This window comes from Stegodyphus dumicola, chromosome 6, assembly GCF_044657685.1.
Source record: "Stegodyphus dumicola isolate Sdum_Otavi_A_Nest chromosome 6, ASM4465768v1".
NCBI lineage: Eukaryota > Metazoa > Arthropoda > Arachnida > Araneae > Eresidae > Stegodyphus > Stegodyphus dumicola.
The window spans coordinates 56,155,201-56,180,440 of record NC_140773.1 but is presented as its reverse complement, the minus strand read 5'-3'; the positions used below and the strand labels follow the sequence as shown (position 1 = coordinate 56,180,440).

Genomic DNA, 25,240 nt, shown 5'->3' with positions numbered 1-25,240 from the left:
AGGGAACTGAAATTTTGAAATCAAATAATAGAGGGATTTCATTTACATCAATGAAAAAAATCCATCAAGTAAAAAAAATCCCACGAGGAAACATTTTGATGCTACATTACTTGAAGAAATTAAGAGTAGGAAGTGGTGGATTTGATTTGTAATATTCGGACTCTCCAGATCTATCGCAGTTGCGTTCCATTTTGAGACTGGGTATGATTATTTCGCTAAATATCTACACCGCATTGATATGTATGACAGTCCCTTGTGTATTTGTGGAACCAGAATTTTGAGATGGACAGAGATCATTTGATGATGATAGTGAGTTGATACAGATGATATCCAGCGACTTTTTTTTTCTCCTTAATGTAGTCATGTGTTTTTCTATTTCCCAGTTTCAATGTAGTTATTCTTATGGTAATAAGATTAATTATTGTTTTTTTCTTTTTGTATTTTTTTCCTTATTCCAATTTTATGCATCTTTAATGCATGAGGGTTAGTGATGTATATTCAAGTGATTTTCCAATAAATAAAAACATTGCCATAGTACTGCAGACAATATTTTTCAAGTAGCAATATTTTTCAAAATGGAAGATCCGAAAATTGTAATATTCAATTATTCACAATTTCAATACCGATTTCTGAAGCTAATGTAAGCAAATAACTAAATGCATGATACATATGCAATGTTTCAACATTAAGTGTTTTTCTGGTTATCAACGAAAGCGAACGGCTATGAACAATATTATTGGTATTTAGAGCTATTATATTTTGAATACACCTAGACCTCCTCCCCAATATGTTCACCTCGAACTTTCAGTATCGCATTTGGTTTTATTTATTTCCTATTTTATGCAAATTCAGTGAATTTCCAATCATCATCGAATAAAATAATTACGCTTGAAATTTAATCAGAAAGCTCAGCGATTTAAAAGAAACGTGTTGCCATTGCCCGAAATAAAACATATTTATTTTCCGTGTGTTAGTGTGTTGCCACTACGCAAAGCGTAAGATATTAAATTTATCGTTCAAATTTAATTTGTCTACTACCGGTTAACAAACAAAGCGATAAAAGTAATAATTCTTGATCTCTATTATTATTTATTACTAGCTGGATCCCATAAAATAATACTAGCAGTTATTATTAAAATCACTGCATATTTTTCTTTTTTATGATAACTATTTTAGGCAGATGACTACACAAGCTACTTTTATAAATTTATAAAATGTGGCATCGAAACTGACTTCATTATGACTAAAGTTCGAAAATTTTACTTCCACGCAGAGATCCAAGACCTGAATATATTTGTCAAGAAACGTATAATATTTGAAGAGCACATATAAAAGGCTAAACCTTAGTAAAGCTACTTTCTTCAAATACAGATTTCTACGAAACTGATCCTAAAACTTTTCTGATGCACAATAGACTGCTGAAATTCGATGCACACGAAATACGTTACTTAAATTCCTTTCGAAGTCTCACCTCTGAAGGTAATTCCTTTCAGTTCACCGTAATTCCGTGTCTTTATTCTAGCTCATACTTAACTTCCGAAAACAAAGGCTTGTTTCATTTCCACGAACTCCGTCAAGAGACGAAGGCATGAAAAAAATAAACAAGAAAACATTTCGCTCTCTTGCACAAATTACTGGCGACACTTTCAATCTACTAAACAAAAGACTTTTCTAAAAGCTGCTTTAGGAAAGTTCAGCTCGCGAGAAAAAAAAAAGTCGACGGAAAAGAAGACGGAAGGGCGGGAAAAAAGAAGATAAATGCAAGTGGATATATATTACACTTTTAAAACGACAGAAAGACCGCGCATCTGCAAACATTATCGCAAATTAGTTTATCCGTATGATACATTTCCTGCTAGCTGCTAGTCGTGAATCTTCCAAAGTTTTCATTTGATTTTTCCGCGCTTTTTTTATTTTTATTTTTCCAGCTTTAGTGGGCAAGTTAATGGGATATGGTTGGTGGGTGGGATCATTCCGCGCGTGTTCTTGAAGACAGATGAGGCGCTGGATGCCCCCTGGGCTTACATATGTGGACATTTCGAAAATGCAAGGAGTGCAGCAATTGAATTAAGTTTTCATGGGTATACGTCATCCAGGAGCATCACGTTAAAGAGAATATTCTGAATAATTCGGAATGAGGAATTGTATTAATTGATCTCTGGGAAAACGAATGCTAGGAGTTAATTTGATTACGGTCGCAGAGGAAAGTAAGCGCAGAAACTGACAATTTATTTCTCGGCTGTTGTGGTTTATGTACCAGGTAGTGCGCCAATAAGCGGAGGAATTCTCAGGGGACTCTAACTTCTTAACATTGAATGTTACTGGGGATATGTTATTTAAATGTAGCTTGAGAATGCCATTGGAATCTGTAATGAGAAACGACACTGTCAGACGTCAAATTAATACAGAATAATAACTTATGGTATAATGCATCATAAAAGAAAATGATAAAAGTGGTGATGCAAAAATTAGCGATAAATGTTGATCGTAACATTTTTTTAAAGTTTCCTGAGTAAAATACGTAAAAAATTTAACACATATTATGTATGATGTTTATATCTAATGACGAAATGAAGTATTAGACGCAGAAGGTGAACAGAGAAAATAATCTTCATGGCTTTATAGATCAATAATATTTTACAGTTTAAAAAAACTCCATTGCTGATACGGCCTAGCGTATTCGCTATATAAAATAAATAGCAAGTACACACATAAGCATACTTTACTTCGTAAAAGCAATAAAAAGTGTTAAACCGCACAAAATAGTATTTTATCATATATATCTTCTACAGAAGTCACGAAAACGGCAAGAATAATACACATATTAAATAATTTGAATGTTGATAGCGTAGTTGCTAACGACGACAGTTCATTCATGAAGAACCTGAAGCAGTTGTGGCAGCTTTAACACTTTTTACTATTTTTGTTGAACACACAGTTAAATTGGTGCTAAACTCCTCGTTTTTTATTTAAATGAATTTTTATTTCTTTTGAGTATGTGAAGAGGAAAATGCAGCAGCGGAGAAAAAGTCTGGAAGGCAAGCAAAGAAGTGGTGATGTGTCTTAAGATTAGAATGATTTAGTTTTGCTTCAGTTTAATTCTGATTGTTTAAGTTTCTATTTACAAATTTGTAAATTATTTTTGGCTGAAGCGTTATGAAAATATTTGCCTTACGAGCGTTAGGCAAAAATCATACGACATGGATGAATTCTGAAACAATGCATTTTAGAGCTATTTATTATGAGCAGTTACTATTTCTAGAGCAGAAAGGGGAAACAACTAAATTAAAATAGAGATAGATCCAAAGGGCTACTTCAAATTAAAATTAGATTTTTGATTTAAGCATTTTTTTATCTTACATGCATATACATATATGTATATTGAAAATCATGCTCCTACGCATTTAGTATGCATGTTTTATCACAATAATTTACTTCAGAAGCGTAATTCGTGAGATTATAAATTTTTATGGAGGTCTTGTGCAGCTCTAAAAGTCTTTGAACGCCAACGACATAAATGTCATGACCTATGGTCCAAAGAACAGAGAATTATCAAAAGTTAAAACTGAAGTCGACGGAGAATGTAAATGATTTTACACTCCTGCAAAACATTTTAAGGAAATCGAAAATGCAGAGAACAACTATTCATCGCTATTCTGAACACATTTATTTTTTTGATACTAGTAAGCAAGAACAGATTCAGGCTTCTCCAACATAACATTTTATCCCACATAGTTCATCGAAACAGCACAACGATGATAATACAAATTCATAGAGATATATAATCGGAGGAAAATATCGCGCCTCGTCGTGGTTCATCACAGCATATAGCAAGTGATGAGTCATGCATACATTTCATTCAAAACCATAGGACATAATGACATCTAACTCAAATTGTTTAAGTTGAAGAGAGTGGTGATATATTTTTAAAGATGGCTCGAACTCATTTTCTGTATAGCCGACATAATTTTTCACGGAAGGATTCAGCATCACATCTTGTTAGTGGCTAAAAAATGTGATCACTAGATAACTACCGAATGAATTCCCTCCTAACTATTATTGACTAATTGCGAACCGTCCGCCGAGTACTTCATAATTAATTACAAAAGCGAAACTCCTTTTTTGTCCGCAAAGGATAAAATAACTAAAAGGAAAATTCAGCAGGATTTGAAGGAAGCATACGGAAGAGCACGTCTCGCAGGAAACGACGCAAAAATTACAGAATATTTTAAATCGAAATGAAAAAAACAATTTTTTCCTTTCGAGAAGAAATGGATATAAGCAGACAAAGTCCTGTTTCTAAACCCAAACCTATCACTGCTGTTGACAGAACGAAATAAGCTGCGTAGATTGCGATTACTTTAAATTAGGTCGCAAAATGGTGGCAGTAAAGCCAAACTTCTGTTTTATAATAAAGCAAGTTAAATAATTCCTTGCTCTAAATTAGTCACTTTGTTGCTTAGTTATTTTAAACAGAAAGCGTGCGACACACGACGTAAGATTATTAATGTCTTGGGAAATACATTACGGTTGAGAAATATAAATTACGAAAATAAAAATAACAAAATTTGCAGTGATACGATTGCAGTGATACGATTAATTTAATGTGAAACATTTTCATTAAACTAGCTTAATATTCAAAATGCGTAAAAGCGATAAATTGGTTTGGTTTTTAATCAGTTATTTAATTATATTTTTTTATTACTTTTTTCTAATGGTTTTCCCAACAGAAGCCCACAAAAATTAAAGAATCGGACGTAAGTATTTTACAAAGAATATGTTAAATATTTTCATTCCTTTGTTAGGAGCTCAAATAAAATTAATGATGAAAAACATTATGTGAGGATTCGTCTTAGGAAATTCCTCCTATTACATACTATACAAGCTTTGCATTAAATAAAAATAACGAAGTTTTTAGAACTGGTAGTTAATTAGTTATAGTATATAATTAATTTAAAGTGTACTTTTTATTAAATTCATTTATCATCTTTTAGGATGTTAGATTATATGTTATTTTATTAATTAATTAATTTTAATTAAATTAATTTTCCACAAAAGAAGTGAAATATATTTTAAACATTAACATCACACATAGGCTGAAATCAGTAATCTCTGTCTTCTGTTAAATAGTGGAAAAGAAATATAACGGCACTAGAGAAACTCATTCTTGACTTATAATGTTTTAGGCTAGCTAATAAACTCCATGTTTAACTGTTTTACTGTAATACCTTAAATCAATGTGACTTCTAATTTCTTTATATTTTCACCACTTATTCTTCTTACGTTATCTCAACTTCACTGCGATGAAACTTCTGTGATGGAAGCCCACTGACCTCCAGTTTCCAGACGTTCAGTTGTCACGACGTAAGAAAAAGCTTGCACAGCATATCAACGAATGTCTGCAATCGCAGACTTCACCTGAGGGTTACCTACAGTCTGCGATACTGGCTTAAATCTACTGGAGGCCTGAGAAACAAGGCAGACCTGTGTTTCATCGTTCTACCACTTCTGGAGGACAATGCCCGTGACAAGCAAATTGCGTCAGAGGTCGGGAAAGGAATGGGAACAACAAAATTAATAGTGCGTCCATTTATTATGACATCGATCGTTATCTTCTTCTCCGAACACTAAACCATTTTGTTTAGTTTATTTAATCAGTAATATGCTTGCGACACTGTAGTTTATACTACGTAAAGAAAAAATAATCATGGAAAAAAAAATTCAATCTATCTTTCTCTTATATTGCTACGAATTTTGTACACATGTGAGTAATTTTCGGAAATTATACTTAAATTATATTACCTCTTGTACAAGTTGTTATGGAAAGAGTCAGAAAGTGAAGCGTCGCAGGAAAAATAGGGGTACAGGGTTAATTTAACATCGCATATTACACCGTAAAATACTTGAACCAGTTACATAAAACATAGTCTTCTGATTAACAAACTTTAGACTTCATCAGCTGATTTGTCAAAAGCAGGAAAACATGACACAAATAATTAAAAGTCAAGTTTCGAAATTCTTAATATTGTTCTCCATCTTCCTGGAGACTATCTGTGATTTTTATACAAAGCTAACGATTAAAATTTGCAACTGTAAATTCTTGGTACTTCTCGAGCGGCCTTGGCAAGAATGTTGATTTGACGAGTTTCTGCATTAGCTAGAAACAAACGATTACAGGTCTGCGCATGTGCGAGAAATAAACAGTTATCGACTTGGCGCATTTGTAAGAAATAAACGGTTAAACAACTAAACTAGTATTTCGCATTTGCATTGTATCAATATAGCACTTTTTCACTGTAAAATATTTATTATGCTTACTATTTTCAATATCCTATGAACGGAAAAAGACGCTGTATTGATGTTTGAGGTATTATTAGCAACAACTGGCTAAACTGTGACAAGAACAAAGAGTCTAAAAGAAATTAGGTTTTCGGTACGTATGTATATTTATATTAAATTTTACTAAAAATAAATAAAAGAATAAGTAGAATCTTCCGGTCTATTTCATAAGACGTAGAATTTTCCGGCAAGTTTTCGTATATTGTTATTTTAAATCATGCTTATACAATAATACGATAATTAATGTCTATATTAAATATGTTCTGTTAAATTATGTTGTTATTTTAAAAAAATTGTTCACAAAATTATATAAAATTCTATAATAAATAACAAATTTATATAAAATTTATTTTGTACGTATTATATATTAAACAATTTGTATTGTGTAGATATTGAATGAATTATCGTTTATCGCGGTTAATTTCATTTTGTGCGTGCTTACAACATTTAGCAACAACATCCTACTTTATTAAGCCGGAACTGCGCCAACGCCGCTTTCTGTCGCCAAGGCCGCTACAAAAGGAAAAGTATCGAATTTCTTATGATGATATCGCAATAATCATATTATTTTTGGCTTTAACTAGACATTATATATAACACCATTTTGTACAGTATTTTTTCACGTGTCTTTGAAAAAAAATATCATACTTGCATGTAAAAAACTAATACTATATTCACGATATGCTTTTTTAAATTGTTGTTGCCAAATATGTAATCTTATTTCTCCTCGAAAAGAAATTAACATTTTCTAAAAGTCAGTGGTTGAAATACCCATATTGTCTCGCAAAATAGTAACAGAGTCGTGCTATGAATTATATTTTTGAGCCAATTCCTTTTTATACTTCATGGCAGTAAATTGTAACCGCAACTTACAGGGGAAAAAGTCAGACTGCGTACGTTATTATTTTGTCTTAAGGGTGTCTTAAAGTTATTATTGTCTAAAGGGTCTGATTTGCTTTTTTGATCAATTTTATGTGAATACCATGCAAAGAGATATACGTGCACAATTTTTTTAAACTGTTGTGAATTTGTGTTTTCATTGAATTTAAATGCACGAAATAGAAATTTTATTTTAATTATTATTTTTTAGGTTTTGGTATGCATATCCTCATATCTCTCGTCGTAAAACTATTAAGTTTTGTATAGATTTTATGTATAGATACATACCATATTTTGTATAATACATACCAGGTGATATTTTTACTACTAGTTTTTCTAATCCAACTTTCTGAATTTCAAATGAGAACCCAAAGCTCAAAACAAAATATAACAGAACACTGGAAAATACTTATTGGCCATTTTTAGCTTTTCATAAGACAAAAAAATGCAAAATGCAGACATTTATGACTGATTACTAGACAATTTTGCTACCATTCCAGCATAAAACGCAAATCGAAGTACTGATGATACAATATGTTCCGACAAATTTCCAATTTTCTGAATTTAATTTTCCTTATAATAAATTGCTTCAAGGATTCAGTGAAGAACAATAATTAAAAAACAAAAAATTTAATCTCAGAAAGATCATTCTAATGCTGTTAGATCCTTAAATATAAATGTGAAAAAATATTAAATCGTTTTCAGAGCTTAATGCATATTTTTGCACAACGGGGTTGATTGCTAGCATTTTCAATTCAGTGGAACCTCTATGAACACCTCCTTTCACGAACAAATTATCTAAATCAAAAACGCCTCGGATCATGAAAAGTTTCTCAGGATACGAAAATTCAGATCGGCAACTTGATTTTCAAAGTCATTTTGAGCTAACCTCTGCCACATAATCAACAAGCAGAACCGTCTGGAAAAGTCATTTTAATAGCTTTCAGTGTTTGACTCTCATTAACAAAGCCTGGCTGTAAGTGACTTACAGAACGATAATTTAGGGCTGGAAGAAATTATGGCCAGAATAGATTGCAGGCAGAGACATTCAACGCTTTGAAATTTAGAGCCTTTTACGTTTTCTTTTTATATTTATGATATTGCGTGTCTCAAAACAAAACCATGAGCTAGGAAATTGACAACGAAGGCGTGAAGAAGTTACTAGAAGACCAGAGAAATGAGTTCAACAAGAAAGAATTACAACAGCTTCTAAAGTAGCAAAAAAAAAGTGATTGTGGAAAATCTGTGGATATCTTCAGAAAAAGAAGAAAGAAAGAAAAATATCCTAGTTGTCTGACTGATCCTCGAAATTTGCGCAAAATGGGTGAAAATGCAAAATTTTTACGTAGCAATATCACTCTAATAAAGGAATAGCAAGCAACAACATAAGCAATTTCATTGAGAATGCCATGTTTCATTTCAGAAACATTCTGAAACGTAGACAAAAACAAATCACAATGAACAAAGTTCGGTTAAAGAGGAGACCTAGTTATTAGAGACGAAGAAACGATGAAAGAAAATGCTCCGCCTTAAATAGAGTTATCTGATGTTCTTATAAAAGGAAATTTTCCATCCGAACAATAACATCTTCCTCATCATTTTCCACTTATGCCATCTTATTCGTGCACTCTCCTTTTTAAACACTTTCACTAAAGATTCATCTGTTTCACTTGTTTTATATGTTATGTATACATTTTCATCTGTTCATCTGTTTTAGCTGTTTAACATGGTGTTTATCTTTTTTTTATATATATTTAATTATTTCTATTGTTTTTTTATATATTTAATGATTTCTATTGGTAGGTACGCTGGTTTCTATTTAGGGTTATGAACTTGTGGAGAATACCGCTGTAAAATTTAAATCATCTGTGATCTAGGAACGAATTAACAGATTTGAAGTTAATTTTAATACAGAAAATTGTTTCAGTTTACGAATAGTTTAGTTGACGAACGTATATAGTAATACATGCTTCTGCTCTTTGCGTGCAGACTTGTTCTAATACGATTTGAAAGTTTTAGACATCGAATGAAGCATAATTGTAAAATAATGGGCCAAAAATCAGTAAAAAGAGCTCTCCGCTTCAAGAAAATGGATTCTCTAATTAAACGCAACTACATAATACGGTAATAATACAGGCTTGTCTTTTATTTATATAAAGTAAAAAGTATTTTCGTAGTTAATAGCTTCCTTTTACTTCTTATAATCGTAGCATAACCGACAAAGTGCAAATGAGTACCACATTTGCAACGGTTTTCAAATATGCGCTCATAAATCTGTGATCTAATTAAAAAAAAAAAAAAAAACATTGTAGCAAACATTTTTGACTTAATAAATTCGCTAATTAAATTTAAAATAATGGTGTGGTGTATTTAATTATGGCAAAGCGCACTAGGGCTATCTGCCTAAGGGGAGGGATGCCTTTCGTGGAGGACTTTCTAAGAGAAACTGGCTCGTATACACGTTACACATGGGGAAAACCACGAAAACGCCCATGCAGCCAGCCCGTTCGCGGGATTCGAACCTCGCACCGAACTACCAGTGTTCAGCGTCTTTACCGCTCGGCCACTGGTGGGCGATAAATTTAAAATAAAAGAGAGAATGCTTATCTTAAAATGCTAATATTATACATATTTTAGTTAATTTCTTGCAACTGGTTCAACAGACAGAAATGTCATCTATTTACTAAAACCTTTTCCTGCCTATACGTTATTTAGTAATGTGAGTAAAATAGAAAGAGAGCATTACTTGGTATAAATCTCTTGGAATGCACAGGAAAACTTCCTGAAATTCAGCCAACATTTATAAATTTTCTAGGTATGGGAAAGATTCGATTTTCCTGCGACGGTGCTACTAGTAGCGTGGGAAAATAGAATGGAAGAAAACCTTAAACAGACCTCGAAAAGAAGCATCTAAATGGATTTCGAAAATGGAATTTTGTATTGTTTTTGTTTCCTTCCCGAGAGAAAAGGACAGTGACAGATATTATCCTTCGCAAACCTCGGGGGGAATGGATCTTGTTGTTTATTGAACAAAGTCCAAGGAACCCACAGAACTTCAAATTGAAATCGTGACTTACCAAGTTGCGATACCCTGATGTGAGGCTGGATTCCGTTCTGCCAAGGCCCATCATCTCCGCCAATCAGTGATGTCATGGACAGAGAGAGCAGGAGGAAGAGGAAACCTGGATGTACCAGCCACCGTGATCCGATGAGGATTCGGCTCGACCTCTGGGTTGGAAGCATCGTCGGAAGGTTAGGGGTGATCTCGTGGGTGCTTTTCGCTTTTTATTTTCTTTTCCTTTTACTTTTTTGTAGGAAAGTTCGACAAAGGTTAGTGATCTCTCAGCGTTGAGGAGGATAACAGAGACCCCATCGTGGATGGGGAATGACTGGAATGCCTTTAGAGATCTGGGGGAAAAAACGAGAAAATCAGCAACAGGTATAGAACTAATTTGGAAAAAAATGTCAACTTTTAACTTTAAATTATATGTTTACATTAAACAACAGCACATAACATCATGCATTTATAATATAATACATAATTTATAACACTGTACAAAATCAGAAAAATTAAATTTTTTGGAAATGTATTTATAATTCTGTTCTAGATAAAGACAAGACACATTAATGCAAAGTGTATTGAACTGAAACTAGATTGTTGTTAAGCAAAGGATACGAGGGCTGCCTGCAAGATATGGATGCCTTGATGGAGGACTTTTAAATGAAACCAGCTCGTATTCACATTATACATGGCGAAAACCCCGAAATTACCATTAAGAAAATACTTTCACTGGGAATTCAGTCGAATTAGCAGTATTCAGTAGTCTCAGTTATTCAGCCATTGATGTGCTTATTGTATTGGAAATATAGACAGATATTGTAAGTAATGAATGAAAGAAAAAAAAATCTTCCGTTTTATTTTTGAGGTGTTTTCAAATTTTGCATCAGAAAATTTCGGATTATATCTCAGCGATCGAAATTCTTATTTACCCTATTTTCTTTATTTCAAGCTGTTTCAGGCTTTTGAATTTTTCCTGTGAATTTGGAAAGATGCATATAATCAAATATTTTCATGTACTTAATATTTTATAACATATATATACAATGAATTATCAGGACCATTATGCAAATAATCAAAAAAGACTATTATCAGAATAAATGTAACAAATATGAATATCACGAATTTAAAAATATGTATTTCTCAAACATTTCATCCATTTAATAGTTTGTAAAATTTTTCATTGCATTTATAAATAGCATATTGTTATATTAGAAAAACCGATTAGCAGATTAAAAAATATAAATCACATCAGTAGCGTTGGAATTATTTTGAATGGAAATAACAGCAGTGTACTACAGATTTAGCGTAAGTATCAGCTAGAAGCTACAATAATAAACAACTCCCTATTAAAGAATATCAAGAATTTTCGGTTGCAGTTCAGTACGATTGCAAACGGCGGCGTTTAACCACATTTATTCGGGCCCAGCTGTAATATTTGTTTTCTGTTATCAATAATATTACATATTATTATCAGTAACATACATGTTTTTGGATAATAGTATATATAATATTATAATATATAATATTATAATATATAATATTATAATATATAATATTATAATATATAATACTATATCAATAATATTATATATTAAATAGAAACGACGTTAGATGTTAGACTTTTACCTACTATATTGCGAATGTTACAGGTGTTAGAGTTTTTACCTGCTATATTGCGAATATACCAAGATTCAAATTAAGAGCGATAAAAATATGTGGGAAAACTTGGCAACGGATGTGTATCCACAACTGAATTTGACATTAGTTACTAAAAGAAACAAAAGTAGTTTGTTAACAGTATTTCCTGAAATATATCATAATTCTTTCTTCTTTCAAATCGCATAGCTTTCTTTTAAGCTATGGTAAACGAAACCTCCTACGTGAGTCACGCGAGATAATCCGATATTTTTTTTTAAAAAGAGATCCTCTAATCTTACAGAAAATAAGGCAAATAAATAACGTTTCAGAATTACGCAAACCATTTTGACACCTAATCCATTTATCTGAAACATCAATTGGCAACCACAGCATAATCTGCTCTTTAAATCCGACAAAATATTTCCTTGTTAAATATTACTCCCTAATGTATTATTACCCAACATTTAGTAAGAACACGAAAGCCATGTTTCGAAGAACAATTTCTTGCACTACACGAGAAGGTAAAGGGAAATTCTTCTTCTAATCCTTGTTTCTGGAAGCGATCAGACATCCCAATCGACGTCCAGGTTACGAGAAAACGCTGTGTCCTCAACTCATCTCTGTAGCAGACCATTCGATGGCACGCGAAAGACGTGTCAGCTATTTATTCCACGGAAGAACATGAAACATGGCATTAATAGGAAAAAGATAAATAAAGAGACAATGAAAGAAAGAAGAAAAGGCAGCTCATCTAGAAAGGTGCACGATGACACGTGTCTTGGTAGAGGGACACTGGATATCGCGTGTGGCTGGTCACTTAAACGGAATGGATAGCTGCTCTCCCTCCCTGACAACTGCCGGGCACTCCATTTCCGGACAATGGGAAGTGGGGAAGGGGTGATACATTGGGGAAGCAAGACATCGGAATGATGGAAAAGTTATGGTAACAGATTGTTCTATTAGTGAAAGGTGTCTTAATGAAATAGGCTTTCAAGTAAAGTTGGAAATTAAGTATAACGCGAAAGTTAATTCTGGAGTAGGTGATTTTTTGTTTCTCTCTCTAAGTAGAGAAAATCAAATTTCTAATTTAATTAAAGAAAGAGAAATATTCATTTACACTAAGCAGAAATGTCCTTTTTATTTCAAATGAACTAAACTGAACACTTTCGGGGATAGGGCAAAAAAGTATTCTGATGTTTTCTATATGTAATGAAGAAATTAAATAATTTAATTGAAAATATCACGTTATGAAATTATTTCTTGTACACAAAACGATAGAATATAAAACTATCACATTTTTAGTGGTTCTGAAATTGAAAGTGAAATAATAATTTTAATGATGATAAGCAATAAATCCCATTCTTGACAGGTGGCATGATATTTCAAAAATCAAGAAAAATTTCAAACAAATAAAATACAAAATAAGACCTTTCTTCTTCTTCTTCCTCCCCCCCCTTCAAGTTTAAGTTTGCTCATTTTAACAATTTGCATCATCTCTTAACCTGCTTCGCGCTTGCTTCAAATTTACTAGAGTAAACAACAAAATCTTCAATAATATAATCATGTTAAATCTGTTTCTTCCCATAAACCCTTGGAAGAGGTAAATGAATTCTTCTAACTTCCATCTTTAATTTTACTTGATAAGTTGTGTAGTGGACACTGAAACCTGGGAAGTATTATTTTTATAAGATTACATTAGAAAAAGAAAATACAGTTTGTAAAAGAATACTTTGTTCTAAACCATTAGTAAAACTGTTTTAACTCACGACAGACATTATGCTTTCAAAAATAATTCAGACTTGTTATGATTATTCATCGGCTTTAAATTAATTACTTGTCGATTGTGTATTAAGAATGATGATTATGCTGTCAAAAGTGGGATAAACCTTCCAGATTTAGAGGAAATGTTATAAAGGAAGCAATTTTCGAATCAAAAGAGAGGACATTTCTTAATATAAACGCAGTTTATTACAGATGAATACGAGTGGTAAACATGAGATTCATTTCAAAACTTTGAAACTACTTGTATAAAAATTTTTGACGATTATCCAAAAATCAATGAACACACGTACTAAAATGTAGTAAATGTACTAAAAGTAGACGTATTTTTAAGCATACCTGCAAAAAGTTACAGTTTCTTATTCGAAATTTCCGAAAATATACGTGAACTTATATAGTGACGCGTTTTGAAATTTGGCATATTTGTTTAAAGCGATAATATTATAAAATGTGGTTTAGGCCCTTTGTAAAAATTATTTGAAAGGAGCATTGTGACTTTTTTCCCGGTCATGCAAAATGTAAAAAGGTAGGGAAAGATGTGACATTTTTTCCTTCCTGCATAATAGAAAGGAAAGGAAAATAGGTTGATATTAAGAAGTTCGCCAAGTGAATTATTCTCGGTGCAAACTGAAAAAATTGCGCAAGATACATTTTTGAATTTCTCTGTAAATTTCGAAATAAATTTAAAAAAAATTTAATATTTAGGCATAATGAGTCGTAGAATCAAAACATGGAAAAAATGTATTAGACTTTCAGAAAAAGTCCCATTTTGTGTCACAATACATATGTTAGAACAATGTTATATATGAATCTAATACATATCCTAAGTCGCGCTTTCGAGACATGAAAAACGCAATTTGAATTTCATCAACCGTCCCAGAAGGGGAGATATAGAAATTTCCTTTTATTTCCCTGCGCAGTATACCTAGTATAACTCAAAAGCGATTAGCCGTAGAACGTTGAAATTTTGTGTATGGAGGATTGCTACAACATCTATAACATCTAGTTGTGCACCTCCGTCTTTATTGCAATTGGCAGTACCAAATGCATTTACTTCCAATTCCAGAAGTGCTTTAAATGACGAAAACATTCATGTTTTGGCACTATAAAATTTAAAAATAATTAATTTTCGAAAAATAACGAAATCTAACTTTTAATGCGATCTCCTGGTTTCTAGACTTATATTTGGGAAAGTTTTATATCCGTTATGAAAACCTTGAAATTATAAGAAGATTGATTCCCGTATGACAAGAGCTGAGCGGAAAATTTAATTTCAAACTTTACAATTTTCATGTCATTTTTCAACTTGCCTCGAGGAATCTGTTAATTAAATTGAGGAAGTAAGAGGAAATGCGTTTAAATTGAGGAAATAAGTTTAAATGAAATGCAGTAAAAGAATTTTATAACTTAATAGGCCAGGCAAGGAAGTCATATGGTATCCACATCAGGTTGTTTTTTCCCCTTGAAATATATGCGCTCTCTAGGATTTTTTTTCTACTTATTACGTGCTCCGCCCTTATGCACTACACGGAAAGGAAGGGATGCCACGTAGAGATCTTTTTAAGGGAAACTGGCTCGTATACACATTATACATCGGAAAAACCACGAAAATGGCCATTCAACTAGCCTGTTCGCTGGAACTCGAACCTCGGACCGAACTACCAGTGTTCAGCGGCTTTTACCGCTCAGCCACTGGTGGGCCTCTCTAGTATATTGACTTACGATTTTTACACATTTCTTTCCTTTTTCTTATACAGGCTCAATATGTAGTTCACCTAGTCGCTTCGAGTCAAATACTAGGATGATTATATACCGGCTCACAATTCAACTCGATAAGAGAATCATTAATAATTTATTACAATTGCTTCAATAGTGAGATTTATAAAAATGTGTCGAATCACACCCCTCCACAGCTCAGTAAAAGTATTTGAAACTAAGTTACGAGATATGAAGATTTATTTTAGTAATTAGATATATGATTACCGAACTTTTTAAATAATAAAATGTTCAATCAAAGTCTTATCAAAATCTATTAAAAAAATCAAAATTTAAAACTGAAAACATTTCACGGAAAGACAGCTCGCAATTCCCTAGAACAGACATAATTTCGGTGTTGGTTTCAATATAATATTTTTAACTTAGAATTATGAGTTTTTGGACGGAGGAAAAGTAATAAAATTGATCTTATAGATGCATTTAAGGATAAAATCTTTTGAATTATTTTTACTCCTGACACGTTTTTTTAATGATATGATTCGAAACTTGAAATTTATTGTATATTTTGTACTTTAAAATAAGCAGTTTAAGGCCCTTAAAACCCTCCGTCACACACGATCGTAATACGTGTCTTCATTACACCACAGCACTTATTTTCTCCACCTCATTTGAGCTCAAATCAGCTTTCATTTGTGCACTTTCCAAGAAGCGAAACACTCTAAACGGAAATGAAGAGGGGAACAAATAATGTAAAAAAAGGAACTCTATCATTGGCGCATATGTCGTTATCGTGGTTACGAGGCAAGCCGGGAGGAGACTGGGTTTTGACAATGGCAAAGTACATTAAGGCTACATGCTTTAGTACAGGAATGTCGCGGAGTACCTTCTAAGGCAATTTGGCTCGTATTCACATACACATGGAGAAACTATGAAAACTTTAATACAGCCAACTTATTTGCCAAAATCTGAACCCAGGTCGAACCCCCGTTATTCAGTTGTCTTATCTGCTCGGCAACTTACGAGCTTGTAGGTGAAAAGGAGAATATTGAAAATAATAAATAAACTGCTGTTTGAAATGATACATTATTGACGCGCACTTTGTGATGTTCTTTAAATATTTCTTTCAATATACCATGTTTACCTCTCTTTTTTTCAATGTAATGTTTACCTCTCTTTTTTCAAGAGAAAGTTTGTGAAAAAACGGGGGGGGGGAAATGTAGGAGTAAACAGGAACTATAGATTACTTTTAAGGAACCAAGTGAAGATTTGGTAAAAGATATTTTCACAGAACAGCCAAAATAAAGAGATGATCAAAACAATAAAAACAAAAATGTGACTTTTTAGGTGGATGGAGAAAAGAAATTTCGCTGATCCCACTTACTAAAATATTACAATATAAGCTGAAATTCAACCTCTCTGTTCACGACGAGTAAATGCTAAATAATTACAATGACCCACATACCTGCCTCGCCAGCAGAACAGATTCCGGAGAATCTGAAGATCCACGGATCCAGTTCAAGGCGGCGTAAAACAGATGAAAGGAAACATCTTCGGCACAAAGGTACAGAGACACGCAAGGCACAGAAGATGAAAGTGCCAGGTATTAGAAAGTGGCGGGTGGGAAAGCGGGGGAAGAAATGAGACCTACGGCTCATGAGGATCCTCCGAATGAAAGGGGGTAAGATTTCCCCCTCCCCTTCCTCCTCTCGTTTTGCGGGTGAAACGGAATCAGGCGACTGAATTGTAAAGGACATTCTCAGGAAGTAAAGTTCGGTGTGGGTGAAAAGGATTTAAAATGTGAATGGAAGCCTTCTGGGAAGAGGCACACGTTATAAGTGTTTTGTTAGAAGTACTACGGGGAAAAATTCTAAACTATTTAAACTTAGAAATAAGCAAGCTTCTTATTTCAATATTAATTTTAATTACAGATCTATTATATACATTGGAAACTAATTCAAGATTGAACATTTAATAAATATATTCGATATAATAGTAACATCACTATTATCTTGTGAAGCAGTGTCAGGTCATGGCAACAGAAACTGCCCAAAGAACAAAATGGCGAGAATGACTTAAAACGTAAATACATTAAATAATGTTGTAATATTAGTTGTATATTGCAACATAAGTCTTATATATGTATATACATACATAAAATATGCGTGTATATAAGTATGCTTTAACATGATTTAAAATTTAAAATAAGACACCCGATTTAAAACTTATCTAACTTTTATACAAGAGGTACATTTACCACCTGGACGACAACGGGATTCAACGCAACCTGATACCAACACTAGCCTGTGATTTTAGAACAGGCACTTCAAGGTCATTTTTTTGTCCTTTTGGCTTGTCTTATAACCATGGTAACGACTGCTGAGAAAAAAAGTTCGAACCTTCTGATTTGCTAAAATTCCCTAATTATCTTTGTATACAATGATGGCATGCGCTGCGATTCCTATTTAGGGAAGGATCGCTATGAACTTGAAGAGCCTGTTTTAAAATAATAGATTATACTGTTTTCCCAAACCCCAATAGCTGGATTTTCGCGAATAAACCCCATCAGCAAGTGCAGTTAATGTTCGCTAATCTCGAATTTCCTGGTGTATTGTTCATATTTGTAGACCTTTTTGGTTTGAGCGAATACATATGACACGAATCAATGTGAAAAAATGGCAAAATTGAAGTTATTTTTTAGTAAACCTTAAAATGATTGTCACCAAAGAATTAAATTTGTTGATTATAAATTGTTAGTAATAAAACTGTTAATAATGAACCTAAATGAACTTAGCGTCCAAAAGGACTCAATTTTTAAACCTGAAAATGGAAAGACTCAGTCGACTTTTATGCTGTAAAAATAATGAAAAAACAACAGTTAATAAAGTATGTGGTTTTTATGTTTTGGACATCACCGATTTTACTAAATTATTTGTTAACAAAAATGATTTCATTCAAACGACGGGGGGGGGGTGAAATCGAAATTGTTGGTTATTTATAAACGCCCATGATTGTAAAAAATATTAAAAAATATATTCTAACAGACGAACAAAGTTAGGGGGGAGGAAATCCGAGAACTTCCCAAGTTAGCAAGTTTTGTAGAACTTGTAAAATTGACAGCTTTAGATGCCAAAATCTATAGATTCAAGAAATATTAACTTTCGAATTTGTAAACAGATTTATTTTTATTGGACGGGGTATGGCAAATTCTCCGTTGTATTTTATAACAAAGTAAGTATTATTTTTATTTTATTTGCATCAACAGTTTTTTTTAATATACTATATACATTTTTACAATACATTTCCACCATGTGAGCATTCAAAGTTAGAAAGGTGTAAAATAACACCAAAACTTCATAAATACCATAAAAATGCACTGTATTGCATATAACGCTGCTGCGGAAGAGTTTTAGGTGCAAGATTTATAATCATAAGCAAACCTTTAAAGATAGATTCTAATTATTCTTGATTTCGAATCCTTAAATGTTTCGTCGTCTTCCATGTTTCAATTCTCAAATCCTAAATTTAAGACTAATAATAAGAAAAATGGGCGTTGTTATTATTATTATATGTTTTTAATTAAAGCAAAATTTCAGATTTACATTTGATGAAATTTTAAGAATGTAGTTTCTTAAAAATATACATATATTTATTAAAAATATAACAACAACAGTACTTCATTTAATAAGTACATAATTAAACTCTGAGCGGCTGATTTTTTGGTATTTTTACAGAATCATTCTAAAATAAAGCAAACGTAAATAGGTAGCATTATTTCAAGGGTTAATGCAAGTAACATTAAACAGAGAACGCTAAGTTCTCTCCAGAAAATGAAGAACATGGTCCTCAGAACTGATAGGTGCTATCAAGGATCGAAATTTGATAAACTTTCAATAATTTCGATCTGATTTTTAATGAATGCGACGACAAGATGTCAATAAAACTAATCTTTCCAAAGTTTTGAGCTAGGATTCGAAAGATTTTAGTCATGAAAAATTAGCAAAGATCCTAGTTTTTGAACCTTTGTGGATTTTGAGGATTCGAATGTACCATCCCTGATAATTACAATTTCTCAACCACCTGAAGGCAAGTTCATATCCCTACGGTGTGGGAAGATTCAAAGGACCGTGAAACCTGCTTGTTAAGTTCCCTAATTTTGTGTTCCCTTACGCATTAAAGCATGACGTAACATCAGTCAGGGCGTACCCCCTGTCTTTTTGGGTTTTGTCTGCCCATTCATAATTCTGTGCACAGAAAGAGTCGTAGGAAGAACTACTCCAAAAAGAATAACAACCTCTGCAAACAAACGTGCTTTTATTCGGAGGACCCTCGTAATCACAGCTTTGAGAAAAGCTCTCAAATGAACACTGCAAACAGACAGCAGCAGAGCCGTTCGTGCGGCAAATCCAACGAGGTGCAAACAACGCTCAGAGAAAGAGCTCAGAAAAAAGCTAACACTGCAGAAAAAAGGAGCAATAAGCACCCTACGTGACGATGAAAGGGAGAGTTAACTTTCCAGCTAGATATTTATGTTGCTGCTAAAATCTTCCAAAAAGTTGTTCTTGGGATTCTCGTTCCATTCCTCCAGAGACCTCCAAATTTTTAAAATCATCAAGTTACAAGAAAAAGAAGAAAGATTTAACGTCAATTGGCGAATTATGTGGATTTAATTTAACTTCTTAGTAATGAGCAAGGAGAGTTTGTACGAAGCAAGACTCACGCATTTTACACTCTAAGACTGGATTCTAAATAATTAGCGGAGCTCACGAATCCTCTTGGCAGCAAGTAAGGCAGGAATTACAAAATATAACACAGTTTCGTATAATTTGTAAGACTTTGCTTATTTGAGCTGAAATGATGAGATTATCGACTGACGCAAGAACATGATGGCAATTTTTTAATCCCATCTGTTAGCAATCGTCAGCAAGACACATTCGAAATAGCAATAGGTATTCAAGAAACGATAAAATAATTAGATATTACATTAAGTTGCAAAGTGGTTTTACAGAGATTCAGCCCTTTGGCAGTAAATGTAAGCTATATATGTAGGTCACAATGTTTAGGCAGCCCTAAATGTAGCATATTTTTTCAAAGGCCTGAGAAAAGATGTTCGCAATAATCCAAACAGTCTAATGTTATCAAGAAACGAAAGTAAAGATACAACTAATCATTCACCTGGTGTATAAAAGAAAACACATCAGTAAAGATATCGTATAAAAATTATTAGTTCAAAAAAATTCCGCCAGACATTACAGAGTCAAAACTTTGTACAATATGTAAGTGTGATTGTTTGCAGCTTTTATTAAAAAATATTACTTTTAAAAATTCACCTTAATGGCATCGGCATTTTTTGTGCTTCCTTTATTTAATTTATCCTTTTATAAAAACTGCTTTTACATATAAGAACTAGCAGGCAAAAGGATAATCTTGATAATAATTTATCCTTGGCTTGCATAAAGTGTTAATAATGTTAATTAAATAAAATGTTATGTTAGTTAAATAAAGTGCTAACAGCTGTTCTTTGTTTAAAATGAAACCAATAGTCATAAATCAAGTTTACGTTTATATATAAAAGCATTTATCTTACCGGAATAAGAAATTCCCCTTTATTAATATTACTAATTAAAAAAAAGGTATTAACTTAATTAGTTCATTGTAAATTACGAACCCTAATTTAATATGTATAATATGCTACACTAAGAAAAGAAAATTGTATTATTACTATTATTACATAATAGTAGAAATTATTAAGATTAATTACTAGTATTACGTAATAGAAGAAGCGTTAGAAATATCTATTCATTTGCAGTTGTTACATTTATTTTAAGATAAACAGAGTTAAAAAACCGCAAATGATACTTAAGTAGGTGTAACTGATAATAAAATTAAACTATGAAAAATAATAATTCTTAATGAAGCTATTGTCGTAAGCATGATATCTAACCACGATTTTTAAGTTTTAGAAAATAAGTTAATTTTCGTTTATTAGCTTTAATGAAATAGTAAACGTAATAAATGTTTCATGGTTTTCATTGTTTTCAGTTGCATAGATTATTATATTATTTCATTTTCATTGTGCATACGTGCAGGTATATACCGGGTGATCAAAAAGTCAGTATAAATTTGAAAACTGAATAAATCACGGAATAATGTAGATAGAGAGGTAAAAATTGACACACATACTTAGAATGACATGGGGTTTTATTAGAACCAAAAAAAGTTCAAAAAATGTCCGACAGATGGCGCTGGACAGCAAAACGTCAGTGACAGCGCATGAAAATCGTACGCCGATATGTTACAGAATCGCATCATCCCCAGCCTGGCTGATAAACACCTGCTGGAAAGTAGGATTTTTATGCAGGATGGCGCTCCACCCCATATTGCTAGACGCGTGAAAGATCTCTTGCGCGCGTCGTTTGGTGATGATCGTGTGCTCAGCCGCCACTTTCGTCATGCTTGGCCTCCCAGGTCCCCAGACCTCAGTCCGTGCGATTATTGGCTTTGGGGTTACCTGAAGTCGCAAGTGTACCGTGATCGACCGACATCTCTATGGATGCTGAAAGACAACATCCGACGCCAATGCCTCACCATAACTCCGGACATGCTTTACAGTGCTGTTCACAACATTATTCCTCGACTACAGCTATTGTTGAGGAATGATGGTGAACATATTGAGCATTTCCTGTAAAGAACATCATCCTTGCTTTGTCTTAATTTGTTATTCTAATTATTGCTTTTCTGATCAGATTATGGCTTTTATAATTATTGCTTTTCTAATAAAACCCCATGTCATTCTAAGTATGTGTGTCAATTTTTACCTCTCTATCTACATTATTCCGGGATTTATTAAGTTTTCAAATTTATACTGACTTTTTGATCACCCGATACATACATATATATTGATTTTACATATTACTCAATTTTTGTATTTAAATTTTAAATATTAATTTAATACTCAACGCGTTCATTTTCATTCGAGAAGAAGAGCAAATTTTGCACATTCAAAATTTCTATCATTTTTATATATTAATGTGGTTGTCCATTTCTTTTAAAAATCAGTTTAGAAGAAAATTATTTAGAAATAGCGAAATTTAAATTGAAAATCAGTTTAGAAGAAACAGCGAAAATTAAATTATTTAGAAACAGCGAAATTTAAACTGAAAATCAGTTTAGGAAATTTTATTCAGAAATAGAGAAATTTGGACTTGCTTCGAAATGTCTACTATCGAAGGGTGAATATCCAATTGTGATTTCACTATTTTGTTAAATGCAACTTCGTATGTTGATTTAACATACGAGTATGATGTATTTTGATTGAAAAATGAAATATGTGTACTTTTGCTTACAATTAGATAACAATTATTTAAATCATAGACAATAAAAATTTTCGGGAAGAATTCATATTTTTAACGATATTCTGAGAATCTTTTTAACTCTTGAAATAGAAAGAAAGAAGAAGAAACCTCGTTTAGAAACCTCGTCTTGTCTTAGAAAACCTCATCTTAATCTTAGAAATTCCGAAATATACCAAAGATTTTCTAAGACGTAATCCACGAATACAGAATGACACATCTGGGAATGTTCTAAGGACATCTTTATAAAGTAAAATGTATATTCTATTAGAAATCCTGTTTGCATCACTCCAGAGATATACTAAAGATCAGCCCCCATTTATAGAAATTAATGATGTAAATTAAGGTATTTTACTGTTTTCATCATTTATGCTTCTAGCGATAAAGTTATTGAGCTCTGGTAGACGTACCAGGGATAAATAGATCTCTTTTAAGTCCTGGCTTTACGTACGGAGTTTGAATCTTGGCAAACGTACTGGCTGTATGAGAGTTTTCGTGGTTTTGTCCATGTGTAACGTGTATAGGAGTTCCTTAGTCCTTCACGAAGGTACCTTTTCCCTTAGGCAGATAGCTCTCGAGTGCTTTGCCACAATAAAATAAACCAAACCAAACCATTTATGCGTCTTAAGAAATAATTAAATTTTCATTAGTTTTGTTGAACACTGTAAATCTTGTGAACCACAAGTTCATTGCTTTAGTAATCTGTCTAAAATGTGATCTTCTATTCCAAATTGTTCTTCTTTACGAAAAGTAGTTTTTAATTTTTTTATTTTCTTCCCTCCTTCCCTCATATACACCAGATTTTCATGTCTACGAGGGTAATGATAATTATTTTCTCACAACAAACAAGAAGCACATCGAAAAACAGAAAGGGAAACATTAACCAACCGAAAAACTTTGGAGCCGAGAAAGAAATCAATAGAATAAATGCTTTAGACAAGATTACTAACTGCAGAAGACAATGGAAATGTGGTTGTGGCTCTTTCATTAAATGTTTCTCACACATACCCTTTTTCAACCCCCTTTCCCTGCACCGGTTCGTTATTTTGACACTCGCTTCCCACTTCTCCGTCCCTTTTCCGAGTATAATCCATGTTTGCAATCGGATGCACAGACAATTGGAATTAACGATAAACTGCTGACTAAAAACTCAAACCCCGTGAAAACTTTTCTAGATTGTTTCCGATCACGTGGAAAGCCATGTGACTCACGATTCGGGGGAGGATAAAAGACGTGAAAGTGGATGATGACGCAATTTACAACCCCTTCGTCAATTTATACCAGCCTTAGAAAAATAGCAAAATTAGCAAATTCTAAATAAAAAGATTGGATGATCTCATAATATGCCGAAAACGGTATGAAGAAGGAAAATGAAAGATTCTATTCCGAAAACGTCGTTTCTCTTAATTAAATATCGTGCTTGAAAAGGAATTCTGACATTCGGTTAAAATCTACATGATCAGAATAATAAAAATGCAGGAACACGGTATATTTACATTCTGACGCACATGCTTTTCAACCTATCTTCTTTCTTTTTGTGTAAATTTGCTTGTACCTTAGTTTATTTATTCACAGTAATAATGGCTTAATGGACCAAAAATTTAATTTTACAATTACAGCTTCTGTAATGGAAAAAAAATCATACCTCTTTAAGTAGAAATATCAGTACCCATTAGCAAAGAAATAGAATAAAAACACAGATTTTACGTTTCCGCATAATTGCAACTTTGTAAAGACCAGGATTTGAACCTGTAAGGAATTTTTCCTTTCCCCATTCGCACTCTCGTAGTGTAATTGATTACCAAGTCTAGCAACTGAAAGGTTCTTGATTCGAATTTTGATGACTCCACAATCGAATTTTTACGTTTCCTGCTCCGAAAAACCTCCTGTCCTAAAAATAGCACTTGAAACTAAAAATGGACGATAATTTGTCAGCACCTGAAGCTGGTCGACTGAATGCTGTGCTTATCCCCTATAACTCTTTAAGTGTGGAAAGAACTTCAGAACACTTTCCTGTGAGTACAGAACTGAACCATCAATCAAGCAAGCGGCGTGCTTAGGCATCAAGGATAGTCAGCACCACGAAACGGTTCTTGGAACTCGTGAAAAGTGTGAACCACAAAAAATTATTACTAATGGTTTTACCGTGGACTGTATGGACAGATGAACTAACTCCCAGAGACAAGAAATTTGAAAAAAAAAAAAAGTATTATACTGTAAATATATTACGGGAAGGCACCGAAATCTTATAAGTGTTTAGGGCCTCTAAAAGTCTTAATTTAGCCCTTAGTGAGTGTTCTCATAGTGTAAGTAGATGTCCAGCAAGCAACTGGAAAATCCACGGTTCGAGTTCCGAAGAGAACATAATTGACTTTTCCCGTCTACTGCTCCGAAAAACTCACGTATCTCCAAACATACTTCGCAAGTTTCAATAACTTTAAGCTACTTTACATACTTGCCATTAACATCTAATCTACTT

The 25,240-nt window shown here is 32.9% G+C and overlaps 1 protein-coding gene across 9 annotated transcripts in view; it reads right to left on the bottom strand.

Annotated features, from left to right (window-relative positions):
• Positions 1-25,240, bottom strand: part of LOC118188395 (semaphorin-1A-like) — a 905,788-nt gene that overhangs the window by 617,786 nt on the left and 262,762 nt on the right. For all 9 annotated transcript variants that reach the window (XM_035358817.2, XM_085818328.1, XM_085818327.1 and 6 more), the window contains one exon: positions 10,296-10,626. In XM_035358817.2, coding sequence (XP_035214708.1) covers positions 10,296-10,461 — 166 coding nt within the window. In that variant the 5' untranslated portion in view covers positions 10,462-10,626. The remainder of the gene's footprint in view (positions 1-10,295; positions 10,627-25,240) is intronic.